Raw genomic sequence first — 15,760 nt, 5'->3', positions numbered from 1 at the left:
CTCAAGTACAGGCCTCTCGCAGACGTTTCTCTCAACACTGCGGGACGCAGTGGAAAACATTGGAAACCGCTTGGAAACATTAAGGCCCAAAGTCCTTTAAAAAAATAGGATATATCTCCGCAGCCCCCCGGGGAGTTGGGAGTTAACCAGACCCCTGCCCCCCCCCCCCCCCATTAGCATTGCGGGAACACCCTCGGTGTAAGTAAAGAGGCGTCTGCACCAGGGCATATACGCGCTGAGGGCCATCAGCATACATAGCTCAAACATAATGGGTGTACAGCATCGGAGAGATAAACATTGAGGCTCTAAGACCCTGAGGATATAAAAATCCTGTGTTATCATCCAGCTATTTCCTATACTAGAAACCTGCTATCGGGGAAACATACATTGTTTAGCTACCCTGCAAGGAAAAAAAACAAGGAATGGGGGGCCTCTGATTATGCAAGCATCGGGAAGAAAACATTTATAAGTATGGTCACACTCTCATAATCGGTCATGCAAGATGATTATCACAGAGCTCCTGGCCACGAGGAATCAGTGGCAGGGACCTCTGCCACAACATACGTGAAAAAACATTAGGGCGCAAAGCCCCTGCAAATGTTTGTGGTTAATCTTATGAGGTGAAGCAAGCACTGAGTTAATCAGGGAGAGACCCTGGAGCTTTGGAGGTGGTGGATCTGATTGTTCTGCAGGCTGAGAAATACAACAGTGTCACTAAGCAGTTCAGTGGGGGGAGTCTCTCAACATCTGCAGACATGTTAGGCAAAGGGGGTAACATCAAATAACTGGGGGGGGGGCGTAAACAGGCAACCTGTCTGGTGGAATAAAATGGAGCAGGAAAGGACATTCAGGACTCACGTGACTCTTCCATGGAGGGTGCCTGGGATCTCCATCTGGATCTCGGCGGGCAGGCTGGTTGTTCCGGTTCGTGTAGAGTCCTGAGCGACCTGACAGTCGAGGGATTATCTGGAGCCAATTTTGCACCTGCACGGGATACGCAGCCAGGAAGGCAAAGAAAGCAGGTAGATCTGCCGGGGAGCATAGGGTAAAGGATTCAGGGGCTTTTCGGAACATGACAGCCAATGGATATCCCCATCTGTAGGTGCAATCGTGTCGCCTGACCAGGTCCAGGACAGTTCGTAGTAGGGCTCTCCTCTGCAGTGTTGCTCTTGAGCGGTCTGGAAGTATTTTGACAGTGACTCCGTCAAATTCCACATTGCCTATGGACCCGGGTCAAATTCCGTTGATGACGGTAGGGTTTCCAGTAATTTGTGAAAGATTGCATTAACCATCGCTGCCAGGTCTTCTGCTCCAGTAGCCTCTGGCAGGCCCCGTAGCCATCTCAACAACTTGTCCTCCAAATCCTCCAGGTTGAGCTACATGTCCACAGCTGTGGCAGCATGGGAGGGCTTGGATCACTCCAAGGCAAACACCCTGTGTTCCACGGAGGAGAAAGAGAGGCCTGACTAGAGTCAATTTGGGCCGAGAGGCAGTGCACCTCCGCCTTCACTTTTTGCATGTCATGGCTATGTGCCTCCTCTATGCGAAGAATAAGGGCTTCAATGTCCGACTTAGTGGGAAGAGCCTGCAGCATAGCATGGAGGTCTTCTTCCAGATGGCTTGAGTATTCTGACGGCCCAGCCTTGTCCATGTGGAAGGCAGCTGTTGTCCCTGGAGAGAGGTCCAGTCCTGTAGAGGGAGTAGGGGAGAGAAGCAGGGTTGAAATGGTGCTGTCCTCCATGCAGGTTGCACGTGGAGCGACTACGATGGTGCCAGACGAAGCAAGTTGTGGGTCTAGGAAGTGGCGCTGACGGGATGAGGTTTACCGCTTCAGCCCCGGAAGATTTTATCCCCTTCCTGACCAAAGCACTTTTTACAATTTGGCACTGTTGTGGTTAAAATTTTATTTCTATATACCTGACAAAGACCAGCTAGGTATAATTATGGCAATTACCACACTTACAAAACCCGCTCCGCACTGCAGCACTAATGAGACAGCTTATTACTGAACACAAGAAAAGATGTTCAGAGATTATCTGGTTTAATTCTAGGCGGGTCTACAACTTATATGCGCTATTATTAGCCAATCATTGCATAGAACATGGGTGTGGTTAATACAGAGGTGTACATTACATATCATTAATTATGCCATCTGCTTTCATGACTCATAGTCATGATTCCTGTGGCCCAGACATATTGAGACACAATTTCTTTTAGACAGTACGGAATAAAACTGCTTATGCAAGCTATATTTTCTTATATGTATGTTTTATAGGAAAACTGCTACAGTCTGTAAATACAGAGTTTAAACTACCAGGTTAACCCAAGTTAATCTTATATGAACTTCTAAAGATGGAGTCACTTCGGTTCAGCCATATCACAACAATCCCCTCTTTAAGTCATGAAATCAAATCATGAACATGACTTACTGCTTCTCATTGTGACATACTCCTCCCGGTGACCATAATAAAAGTTAAGATATATTCTATTAGCTGCAGCTGGGTTGGAAGGTCAAGTACCTTGGGAAATCATGCACATAATAAACTTGAAACAGGCATATAAGAGTAATACCACAAGCAAAATCAGTACAACAAACATAGCAATATCCCTAATCCAGGATTAATCCATGATCCAGCATTGAAACCAACCCCCCCCCCCCCATGTTACCCAGGGGGCTCCCAAGCAATTATTTTGCCTTTTCATCATGTCAATACCCCCTTAGGCTCCTGAGGGGAACCATGCCCAGGTCATGTTCTTTTCCAGAAACAATGACCCAGCATAACGGTGTTTGAGGGGGCATCCAGGATGAACACTAGCCTTGAGCAAGTGACGTTCCTCACTGTCCCCGAGAATCACCACTATCGGAACCAATGAGGCCAAGTAACGCCATCCCTTGGAATCATTCAGAATCCATGGATGGCATGTTCTTCCACAATAAATGTATGTGCTGTTGCCCAATGCCAGTGGCTGTCTGCTTAAGGACCTGTTGGGCACCCTCAGAGAATCCTGCAAGGGCAAGCTGTGAAAGTAGCTTGGCCATCTCAGTATGGGGGTCAGAGGTATGCATGAAGTGTGATGTAGGGCACGATCTAAGGTGTCAAACACTCTGGAGTTCCTGTAGACTCTGAATACACATCCCCTCTATGTCCAATGAGTGTGTTATTAGTGGTGTTATCGGGTGGGCCACATATAACCTTAAGGCTCCCCCCAGAACACAGAGGCTGGTAGATGACATGTGAACCAATACCTATATAATACAGTGCCTATGCTAGCATCCCTTCAAACAGTATACACACTGTGCCACTTTAACTGACAATTGCGCGGTCATGCAATGCTGTACCCAAATGAAATTTGTATCCTTTTTCTATCCCCACAAATAGAGCTTTTTTTTTTTTTTTTTTGGTGGTGGTTTGATCACCTCCTGCGTTTTTTATTTGTTGAGCTATAAACAAAAAAAGAGCGACCATTTTAAAATAATTTTTTTTTAACCTTTTGCTATAATATCCCCAAAAATGTTTTTAAAAAAAACTAATCAGTTTAGGCCTATATATATATATATATATATATATATATATATATATATATATATATATATATATATATATATATATTTATTCTACATATTTTTAGTAAAAAAAAAAGCTCTATATTGACTGTTCTGCGCAAAAGTTAATGCGTCTACAAACTATGGGAAAGATTTATGGCATTTTTATTTATTTATTACTAGTAATGGTGGTGATCTGTGATTTTTAGCAGTACTGCGACATTGCGGCGGACAAATCGGATACTTTTGACACATTTTGTGACCATTGACGTTTATACAGCAATCAGAGCTATAAAAATGCACTGATTACTGTGTAAATGTCACTGGTAGGGAAGGGGTTAACTGTGTTCCCTAGTTAGTGTGGGAACACAGTGGGAGGAGACATATCACTGTTCCTACTTGGTATCGGGTCTCGCGCCCCCTGGCAGCTCCTAAAGGGGACAACATTGCCTATATGGGCTATATCCCATATATATATATATATATATATATATATATATATATATATATATATATATATATATATATATATATATATTATAATGTTTCTTCCTCAGTTTAGGGGCGATACGTATTCTTTGACATATTTTTGGTTAAAAAAAAATCGCAATAAGAGTGTGGTTTGCGCAAAACTTGTAGCGTCTACAAAATAGGGGATTTATGGCTTTTTTTTTTTTTTTTTTTTATCGGGACAGCGACATTATGACGGACACATCGGACAATTTTGACACCTTTTTGGAACCATTGGGATTAATACAGCGATCACTGCTATAAAATTGCATTGATTACTGTAAAAATGTCACTGACAGTGAAGGGGTTAACCACTAGGATGTCCTGGGGAGTGATTCGAACTGTCTGGGGGATGGGCTAGCAGTGACAACACTGATCGCTGCTCCCGATGACAGGGAGAAGATTAGTGTCCTGTCACTAGGCAGAATGCGGAGATGCTGTGTTTACATCGACCTCTCCCCGTTCTTCAGCTCCGTGACACGATCGCGGGCATCCGCGACAGGCTTGCGCCCATGCATGGCGGGAAATTCAAAGTAACTTATGGTTACGTTGCTTTGCCCAGCTGTGCTATTTTGCCTTAAAAGTACAGGAGCCGGTCAGCAAGCGGTTAAAGATGGAGCTTTGTTTTGGTGGTATTTAATCACCACTGCTTTTTTTTTTTTTTTTTTTTTTTTTTTTTTTTTGCTAAACCAAAAAAGACAAACTTTTAGAAAAAAAAAGTTTTTCTTTGTTGTAAAATTTTGAAAATTTGTAATTTTTCTTCTTCTCTGATAATGCGTTGATGAGGCTGCACTAATTATCAGTGTCAACAATGTGCTGACTTTGCCGGTTATCGGCTGTCCTTTCTTTACACAGCGTATGAGACAAGCAGGGTCAATAACCAGCAAGTCTGACATGTGATACGCTGTGATTGGATGCAGATGATCACATGGTAAAGAGCTGCTGTGATTGGCCCTTTACCCCAATCTGTGATCAGCTGTGTCCAAAGAACACAGCAGTCAGAGCGTACCCCAGGAGACGAGGTTCTGGGAGGACATCCATGGACGCTCTCCCAGAACTGGAGCACCATTGCTGTGCCCATCTTTTTGGCTATACCTTGGTCAGCAAGTGGGTAATTGCATTGTGTTTTGTCTATTGTGACTTAGATGAGGATCAGATGACATTTTATGGCAATATACTACAGGAAACCAGTTAATTCCAAGGGGATTACATTTTTTTTTTTTTCTTGCAACTGTATTCTTTAACCACATGCTTTTTTCATTGTCATTCAGCCAACACGTGGCGATTATAATACTCTTAACATGTGTCCTAATTTTTCTTTGACTGAATTTGACATAATTTAGACCTTGATTGACTTGCTTTGTCCCTTCTAGATATTTCAACACATAATCCGCCTAGAGATAAAGGATGAAGAAGCCAGGCATTTGTCGCGTAAGTTTCGGGACTGGGCCTATGGCCCCGTTTACTCCTCTCTGTATGATTTGTCTTCCCTAGACACTTGTGGTGAAGAAGTGTCAGTGCTGGAAATCTTGGTTTATAACAGCAAAGTGGAGGTAAGAACAGTCAATTTGTGTTTATACTCAGGATTTAGCCTATGAACTTTTCTGCCCAGTTTTGTCAATAGGTATCTGTCTTTTTAATGTCAGAAACTGTAAAGAAGACAGCACTTTTACGAAAATGTACTAAGTTTTTCATTTTGATATCTTCCAATAATCTGAAAAGGGTATTTAACACTGTAATCATTAAAGAGGACCTCCCCACTAATCCCCACCCCCCTCTATAAACTGCCAATAAAAAAATTAAATTTTGTACCTAAGTAAGCATACTTAACGATGTCCTTTTTTTGCTTCACTTCCACCAGTTTTCATGCTGCCCCCCATGCCACCATTTTTAACATTTACATGACAAGTGTGCTCATACTTTATACGTTATAATACGCGACATGTAGCGTATGACGTTATGCACTCATCTTGTGCATGTATAGATGAGGCATGATGTACACTGTTATATTCATCTGTTGGCAAGGGGGGTGGGGGGAGCCTTCTCCTGAAATCTTGCAAGATCAGTAAAAGGGAAAGGGTGGTGGTCTTTTTTTATTTATTTTTTAACCAGCAAGCGAGTATAATTTTGACAATTTTGGACGCTTGTGTGTGCACTGTAGTGCAGTACTACAAGATTTTGCAGCTTATTTACAAGATCTCCCTGGAAGCAATAATGACGTTGCCTTCCTAGTGGGCATCCGGGGCTATTTCATCACCACCACCATCTTCAGGGAAATCAGGAAGTGAAAAGCTAAGAAAATTTCTCTTTCGTTCATTGATGGACACAGCACTTTAATCTTGACCTTAGGGTTATATCGCCACCTTTAGGAGAGTACTAGGCAGAACACCACAAAAAACAAGCACGGTACCGCCCAGGGGGGCGGTCCTACTGGCTATAACCCCTCACTCTGCTCCCAGCAGATCAGTTTTTCTTTTTTGCCTAGTCTAGAAGAAGAACCTGGCTCCCTGTGGGGAACAGTGGTCTTTAAAATAAAAACATTTTTTTTTTGCTTCCTGTGATCTTCAATCAACACCCGGGCTGGGTGACAGGCTGAATAATATAGATCCTGGTAGTCTCCCCAGCCTGGCCATCGAGCGCATGCAGACCTTGGCTCCGCGTCGGCCGCGACAGGCCCCAATCTGGTCCATGGGCGGCCAGTGAGCTATATGACCGGGCTACTGCTGTCTGAGTCGCAGTGTGCTGTGGCCAACAGTAACCCCGTACTGCTCTGGTGATGGGTCTGTCTGTCTGGAGTGCGTCCAGTAGTCCCTGCAGGAGGGGTAAGTATGTTTCCACCTGTTTATTCAGGATGGAGCAGCTGAGCATTCCCTGGGAGGTCGATTAGGGAGTCTCTCTCTCTCTCTCTCTCTATCAGCAGTAGTGCTGCGTCGCCTAATTTGGCTCAAGTGTTGGTCTGCGGACCAAGTATCTAAGAGAGCGCTGGCGGATTTGCCCTTCCAAGGTGAGAGGCTGTTTGGCGCATCGCTGGATGACATTATAAAGAATGTTACTAAGGGAAAGAGTACTTTGCTCCCACAGTCCAGAAAGGGTAAGGAGCCATGCTGTAGGCAGGGGCCCTCTTTTTCCGCTCAGAATCGGCTTTTTCATACTCCCGGGTGAGCAGGTAAGGGTTCCCAGTCCGATAAGGGGCCCCCTGAGGGACAAAAGCTTCCCTGGTATCGCAAGCCAAACATACCTGTGAACAAATCAGCTGCCGCATGAAGGTTCAAGTTTTTCTTGTTTGCCAGATGGATTTTTTTCCCTCCAACCAGCATCTCCTTCCGGCTCGGGTTGATAGTGCCTGTACCGATGTCGGAAAGGTTTTAGGGATTCTACTCCAATCTGCTTGTAATCCTGAAGAAGGAAGGAGTCCGTCTGGTCCTGGATCTCAAGGCCCTCAATTGTTTTGTGAAGGTTCGGAGATTCAGGGTGGAATCTGTTCGTTCCGTGGTCGCTGCACTTCATCAAGGGGATTTCTTGGCTTCGGACAGCAAGGATGCATACTTGCATGTCCCCATATGCATCAGACACCAGAGGTTCCTGCGCCTCATGGTAGCCACTTTCAAGGCAGTACCGTATGCTCAATTCCACACTCAAGTCTTGCAGAAAGCGATCCTATCCAAATGGGACAAATCTCTGACATCCCTGGATTGTCAAATCCGGGTGAGCCAGCTAACCAGGGCTTCGCTTCTCTGGTGGCTGAGGTCTCCGGTCCTTCGGTCCAGGAAATCGTTCCTTCCTCTTCATTGGACAGTGATCACGACAGACGCCAGCCTGACCGGCTGTCGGGGGGGGGGGGGGGGAAATTAGGGCATCCAGTCGGCCCAGAGTCGCTGGAGGCAGGAATCCTTTGGGCGATCAGGCGGTTCCTCTCCACATGGTCGCAGACGCTGCAGGGGCGTCCGGTCAGGATCCAGTCGGACAGCGCTGTTGCGGTGGTGTATGTCAATCATCAGGGAGGGACAAGGAGCTCAGCGGCGGCGCTGGACATCTCTCACATCCTACAGTGGGCAGAGCGGCGCATGCTGGCTCTGTCAGCTCTATACATTCCGACTTGCGACTCCTCTGGGGAGTTTTTTGTTATGGGTAGCGTTTATTTTCTTTGTGTGCCCATCCCTCGTTTTTGGCACTGCTTGGGGACGTCCCTAAGGTCAAGATTAAGGTGCTGTGTCCGTCAATGAATGAAAGAGAAAATAGGATTTTTATACTCGCCATAAAATAGTTTTCTCTGAGTTTCATTGACGCACAAAGCACCCACCCCTCTTATTTATGTTTGTACTGCTTTTTGATGAACTGAGCTGCTGGGAGCAGAGTTGAGGGGTTATAGCCAGTAGGACCGCCTCCTGTGCTTGTTTTTTGTTGTGTTCTGCCTAGTCCTCTCCTAAAGGTGGTGATATAACCCTAAGGTCAAGATTAAGGTGCTGTCTGTCAATGAACCTCAGAGAAAAGGATTTTACGGTGAGTACAAAAATCCTATTTTTTTTATTTTTATTTTTTTATATAAAGAAACCATTGTTGGACGATTTATATTTTGTGTTTTTTAGTAAATGGGGTGAAAGGTCCACTTTAACCGGATCCCGACCAGCGCACGCCGATGTACGTTGGCAGAATGGCACGGGCAGGCATATTGGCGTACAGGTACGTCCAATCTCTAATGCCGCCCTGCCATCGGGACCCCTGTGAGTCCGGTCGCGGGTCCCGCGGACTCAATCGCCGTGGGCATACCCCCGATCGTCTCACGGGGCGGCTAAACGGAGAGATGCCGTTGTAAACAGCATCTCACCGTTCTGCCTAGCAACTAGTGACGCTGATCTCTGCTCCATGTGATTGGAGCAGAGATCAGTGTTCACTAAATGAAAGCCCAGCCCCCAACAGTTAGTAGCACACCCCTAGGAACACTTAACCCCTACACTGCCACCCACTGGTTAACCCCTTAACTGCCAGTGTCCTTTACACAGGAATCACTGCATTTATATAGCAGTGATTGCTGTATAAATTACAATGGTCCCAACAATGTGTCAAAAATGTCCGATGTGTTCGCCATAATGTCGCAGTCACAATAAAAATCGCTGATCGCTGCCATTACTAGTAAAAAAAAAAAAATTATAAAAATGCCATAAAACTATCCCCTATTTTGTAAACGCTATAACTTTTGCGCAAACCAATCAGTAATCGCTTATTGCGATTTTATTTATTTATTTTTTACCAAGAATATGTAGAAGAATACGTATTGGCCTAAACTGAGGGGAAAAAACGTTTTTTTTTTTTTTATATTTTTTGGGGAATATTTATTATAACAAAAAGTAAAAAATAATGCATTTTTTTCAAAATTGTCGCTCTATTTTTGTTTATAGCGCAAAAAATTAAAACCGCAGGGGTGATGAAATACCACCAAAAGAAAGCTCTATTTGTGGGAAAAAAAGGACATCAATTTTGTTTGGGAGCCACGCCGCACGACCGCGCAATTGTCAGTTAAAATGACGCAGCGCCGAATCGCAAAAAGTGGTCTGGTCTTTGACCAGCAAAATGGTCCGGGGCTGAAGTGGTTAAAGCATATGTAAACCCAGTAACAAAATTATATATATTGCACTTTACTAAATAGGTGGCTGCATTTTATTTTGTTGCCAGTAACACTCTTCCTGTCCTGGGTGGACCACTCTTATTGTACTGTATCTGCAGGACCAGCATTGTCGCCCTAGGACAGGACTTGTTTTTGGACTACAGAACACCTCCCTTTCTCCTAATATAAGGGGAAGTGTAGTTTGTAGTTCACAAAACGAGCTGGGAACACTGATAACTGATAACAGTGCAGCACAGGCAAGGAAATGGATCACTCATGGCAAAAGAATATATACTGATCTGAAACAGAGTAAGCACAAGTGACTGGTGAGTTATTTGACTTGCTGCACTGTAAGAAAATTAGAGGGCCTATGGCCATTGCAAAAACAAATAAAAATTAAATCAGCAGCTACAATTACTGTAGCTACTGACTTTCAATAAAAAGATGCTTACCAGCCCAGGAGTCCAGCCCAGTCTTCGCCCGGGCCGTTTCTTTGCCAGTCTTGAGATCCTTGGCTTTGCCAACTTGACTGTGGGAAGCTTGCTGTGACTTCATGGCTGGCTCCTCACTCCACATGCATGAGACACACTGGAACACGTCACATATCCTAGGAGGCTGGGGGGGACGAGTTATCAACTTTTACAATTGTGGGAATGGATACCTGTCAGAAAAAATACCCGCTCTCAGAAAAGAAAACCTGCCAATAATGGTAGAGGAGGGAGGGCAGGGGAGGTTGAGCAGAAACTTCACTTTTAAGACTACAGTCCTTATACAACCAGATCTCCATTCACCTCAGAATTGTGTTGGCTAGGACATGTGTATGGGATACACCACATAACCCGGCACTTGTTATGAGATCTAATAACACTATTAAACAAGGACTGATTTAAGCATGAGCTCATTTTGGCCAGTTAATACTTTCTCACACAACAGTTCATTGGGCAAATGGCAGAGCTAACAAATTACTACGCCTGGCCTGCTTTACATTTATGTTAATGTTCTGAATATGGTGGACTTATATAGAAATGGTACCTAGTAATAAATAACATAGAAATCTGTATTAATTGCTTTGTTTTAAGTGGGTATGATTTTCAGAGCAGATGTCTCCAAGCAGAACGGTCAGATATTTGTCTGTCTCCCATGCAGAACCGCCATGAAATGCTAGCAGTTGAACCCATCAACGAACTGCTGAGAGATAAATGGAGGAAATTTGGTGCTGTCACATTCTACATTAGTGTTATCTCCTATCTCATTGCCATGATCATCTTCACGTTAATAGCATATTACAGGCCAATGGAGGGCAAAGTGAGTGTAAAAAAAATTAAACCATCACATTAACACTTGTTGTAATGTAAAGACCTTCAAAACCTGTCTGTAAAGTGTGATCTGTAATGTATTTCAGAATTGTTCACCCAAATGCATTCGTTTGAGGAAGTATGGATGTGTGTGTTTTATCCAAGAAGTGGTTTAGCATTTCCTATTAAAGTATATGTGAACTCTTACCTGTTAAAACAACCCATTCAGTTTAAAATATAAATTCAAGGCAAAACATTTTGTGTGTGAATGTGTGTATATATATATATATATATATATATATATATGTGTGTGTGTGTGTGTGTGTGTGTGTGTGTGTATGTATATGTATGTATGTATGTATGTATATATATATATATATATATATATATATGTGTGTGGGGGGGGGGGGGGGCGGCATGTCAGCAAGAGGAGCAAGGACATTGGAGGACAGGCAGTCTGTGCTGGAATGGCTGTGCTCTCATTCCTAGCGGGGTCAGTTTGCAATAGGAAAGCAGAGGGACTGGCTAGATTACCAGGCATTTCACACAAAGGAAGAAATAAAAAGAGAACAGGATACTTTTTAAAAACAAGTACATGGCACATATCAGGAATATGAAGTGTTGGAGTAACAAACACTTTAAGGCACCTATTATCACGTTTGCATGTAACCTTGTTATGGAAGGCTTACGTTTACACACACATTTTGACATAACTATATTTGTACAAACTGTACATGCATTGCTCACTCCAGTTCAAGGACATTTTTTTGTGAACTGATACCCAAGATTCAACTGCATACCCTGGATGAGGCCTTTTGCTTTGCCCTGTCCTTTCCTCTACTTTGACCACTCTTTTTTTTTTTTTTTTTTTTTTTTCTCTCCTTGTATTCTTATCTCTTAACAAAGGCCTATGTTTTCTTTTGTTAGCCACCCTACCCATACAAGACCACAACGGATTATCTACGGCTAGCAGGAGAGCTTCTTACACTTGTTACAGGAATATTTTTCTTTCTCTCCAATGTAAGTACTGTTTTTATATGCCTTGTTTAATAAAATTAAAATAAAAATGTATATATAATATATTTATGGGTATGTTTGTGTTTTTATATGAGCTTACACTTGTTAAGCTAGGCTTATTGGTTCATCTCTTTGGTGAGCAATGAAAGGTAGTTAACTCCTCAAAAATGGTGATTGGAGAGAACCTCTTGTGTTCAAGCGATTTTCACCTACATTTACTTGCTAGCACTAGTGGAGCTTTAGAGGTTGCAAGGGTCACAATGGTGACTCTCGACCATTCTCCACATGGACCATGTGGCTTCCCTGTCACAGGCATCACTAAATGGTGGACCGGGTAGCTGTGCCATAATCCTGCCATTTAGCATCCGGTTCTTTCCCCAGCCCTGGCATTGTCATTATCATTATTATTTTTTATTTTTATTTTTTTGGTTGAACTGGATGGACTTGTCTTTTTTCAACCTGACTAACTATGTAACTATGTATAGCACAGAGCTTGAGGCAAAACAGTTTGAGTGGGAGCTGCCAGAGTTAACTTTTTAAGTTAAATAGCTGGTCATTTGTTTCTAGGATGCAGGGTGGTCCTAGCAAGCAATCATCAACTTTATTATGAAAGTCTATCCAGAGCTGTTCTTTCTCCAGCTCTCCGCTCTGCCATACACCTGTGTAAAGTTAGGAGAGTGGGTGGGCAGAGATGCAGGGGGCTGTCAATTGGGTGGAAGAGCTGCAGGGGTCTGTAAAGTGTGGAAGGCAGTGGTGCTGTGGTGTTTTGTGGAGGACTGGGTTTGCAGTTGGCTGTGATGTGGGGGGCAGAGCTGTGGGGGGAAGGCTTTGTTGTGAAGTGGGAGGCAGAGTTGCAGGGTGGAAGCTGTGGGGGGCAGAGCTGCAAGGGGCCTCTGATATGAAGGTGGGCAGTGCTGCAGGGGGCTGTGATGTGAAGGGGGACAGACTTACAGGGGGCTGTGATGTGAAGGGTCAGGCAGAAGACACCGTTGCGAATGGGACAGAGCTGTCAACAGAGACAGAGGGCACTCCTGTGAAGGGGTTTTTGTTATATGTAGGGGGACTACATGGGCTTTGTGATAAAAGGAGGATGGGGGCTGTGATGCGAAGGACATGTGTCATTGTACAAGTGTGCAATTCAGACCTCTGCTGGAAGGAAATTGTAGTGATCTGATCCACTTTTACACTGGGCCCTCAAGCTATAAGCTACTCCTGCTTGCTAGTGCTAGCTATCATCCCAGTTCAGAAATGGTCTAATTTAATTCCTAGAGCTGGCCGCCCTGCCAAACTAAGCTATCGGGGGAGAAGAGCCTTGGGAAAGAAGAACCCAAAGATCACTGTGGCTGAGCTCCAGAGATGCCGTCGGGAGATGGGAGAAAGTTGTAGAAAGTCAACAATCACTGCAGCCCTCCACCAGTTGGGGCTTTATGGCAGAGTGGCCCGACGGAAGCCTCTCCTCAGTGCAACACACATGAAAGCCTGCATGGAGTTTCCTAAAAAAAAAAAAACACCTTAAGGACTCTAAGATGGTGAGAAATAAGATTCTCTGGTCTGATGAGACCAAGATAGAACTTTTTGGCCTTAATTCTAAGCGGTATGTGTGGAGAAAACCAGGCACTGCTCATCACCTGTCAATACAGTCCCAACAGTGAAGCATGGTGATGGCAGCATCATGCTGTGGGGGTGTTTTTCAGCTGCAGGGACAGAACGACTGGTTGCAATAGAGGGAAAGATGAATGCGGCCAACGACAGGGATATCCTGGACGAAAACCTTCTCCAGAGTGCTCAGGGCCTCTGACTGGGCCGAAAGTTTACCTTCCAACAAGACAATGACCCTAAGCACACAGCTAAAATAACGAAGAAGTGACTTCACAACTCCGTGACTGTTCTTGAATGGCCCAGCCAGAGCCCTGACTTAAACCCAATTGAGCATCTCTGGAGAGACCTAAAAATGACTGTCCACCAACGTTTATCATCCAACCTGACAGAACTGTAGAGGATCTGCAAGAAGGAATGGCAGAGGATCCCCAAATACAGGTGTGAAAAACTTGTTGCATCTTTCCCAAAAAGACCAAAAGGGTGCCTCTACTAAATACTGAGCAAAGGGTCTGAATACTTAGGACCATGTGATATTTCAGTTTTTCTTTTTTAATCTTCAAAAATGTCAACAATTCTGTGTTTTCTGTCAATATGGGGTGCTGTGTGTACATTGAGGGGAAAAAATGTATTAAATGATTTAAGGAAATGGCTGCAATATAACAGAGTGAAAATTTTAAGGAAGTCTGACTACTTTCCGTCCCCACTGTATTATCTTGCTTTTTATGGTCAGCCTTAGGCATTGAATGGTGGTGCAGAGAGCAATTGTGAAAAATTCTGCAGGCCACTTTTTTATTTTATTTTTGTTTTGTTTACTGCAATCCCATGGCTTGCACTCTTTTAACTTCCTCTTGCATTTTTCTCATGCTTCTTCTTGTCTTTGATTCACATGACTGTAGCCTGGAAAAATGAAAAGTGCAGCTCTGTAACTACATTTTCATATTTAAATTTTTCGTATAATCGTAGAAGATGAGAGATAAGCCATCACGGATTGCTAGGGGTTACAGTCCTTTTTTTTATTTGTGTTTATTTGTTAGTACTATAAATTGGTTTGTGGGTCTCTTACCTAAAGTGTGAAGGTCAGAGAGGGTGGGAGGTGAGGCACAGTCTATGGAAGTTTTATGTGGGGGGGAAAGGGTGTGATTGCATTCTAAGTACTTTTAATCTTTACCTAAAATATCAGCACTCAAAAAAGACTTAAAGCGGGGTTCCACCCTAAAGTGGAACTTCCACTCATCGGAACCCCCCTTCCCCTCTGGTGTCACAATTGGCACCTTTCAGGGGGGAGGGGGGAGTCTATGCCTCTTCCTGTCCTGGCGCGCTGTCTGCTGGGACATACACAGATCCCAGAGACAGCGCGGACCATTCCTATTGCGCTGCGTGACTCGCGCATTTGCAATAGGGAACCGGGAAGTGAAGCTGGAACGCTTCACTTCCTGATTCCCTCACCCAGAAAGGCGGCGGCAGCAGCCGAGAGCAGAGTGGTCGATCGGCCTCGGCTGACGACATCGCTGGATCCTGGGACAGGTGAGTATCCATTTATTAAAAGTCAGCAGCTGCAGTATTTGTAGCTGCTGGCTTTTTATATTGTTTTTTTACAGTGAAATCCCTCTTTAATCCTGTCTCTTATTTGTTTCTTTAAGCTAAAAGACCTGTTTATGAAGAAGTGTCCGGGTGTAAATTCCTTGTTTATAGATGGATCCTTCCAACTGCTTTAGTAAGTTTTCCTTTCCTATATTAGAAACATGTGCTAGCCTAATTTCCTAGAATGGTATAACATGATCTATTGTTGACAAAATCTAATCTACTTGTTATCTATTGGTCACCAAAGTGATACCTGTAAACTATTAGACTGCCAATACTTCTACTTACAATGTTTAAGCATAACCTTACTGAGTTTTATCATTTCTGTCTTTCTACCTTCAGCTTCATATATTCGGTACTTATCATCGTCACGGCTGCACTGTACTTGGCTGGTATTGAGGCTTACCTGGCTGTAATGGTGTTTGCCTTGGTTTTGGGGTGGATGAACGCACTATATTTCACTAGAGGTTTGAAGCTCACTGGAACGTACAGCATTATGCTGCAGAAGGTTTGTAACCTGAAAAACAAAACAAAAACTGGGCAGTCCTCTTTACACCCAAAAATAATATATATATATATATAAATATATATATTGAACATACTTGTATATTA

The 15,760-nt window shown here is 43.7% G+C and overlaps 1 protein-coding gene across 2 annotated transcripts in view; it reads left to right on the top strand.

Moving 5' to 3' along the window:
* Positions 1-15,760, top strand: part of TRPV4 (transient receptor potential cation channel subfamily V member 4) — a 166,848-nt gene that overhangs the window by 92,501 nt on the left and 58,587 nt on the right. For both annotated transcript variants that reach the window (XM_077461329.1, XM_077461328.1), the window contains exons 7-11: positions 5,428-5,607; positions 10,803-10,961; positions 11,879-11,971; positions 15,208-15,281; positions 15,491-15,656. In XM_077461329.1, the coding sequence (XP_077317455.1) occupies positions 5,428-5,607; positions 10,803-10,961; positions 11,879-11,971; positions 15,208-15,281; positions 15,491-15,656 (672 nt within the window). The remainder of the gene's footprint in view (positions 1-5,427; positions 5,608-10,802; positions 10,962-11,878; positions 11,972-15,207; positions 15,282-15,490; positions 15,657-15,760) is intronic.

Source organism: Lithobates pipiens, unplaced genomic scaffold (assembly GCF_037356315.1).
Source record: "Lithobates pipiens isolate NorthernLeopardFrog02 unplaced genomic scaffold, aLitPip1_a1.2 Scaffold_3, whole genome shotgun sequence".
Classification (NCBI taxonomy): domain Eukaryota; kingdom Metazoa; phylum Chordata; class Amphibia; order Anura; family Ranidae; genus Lithobates; species Lithobates pipiens.
This window is presented reverse-complemented; position numbering and strand designations above follow the sequence as displayed.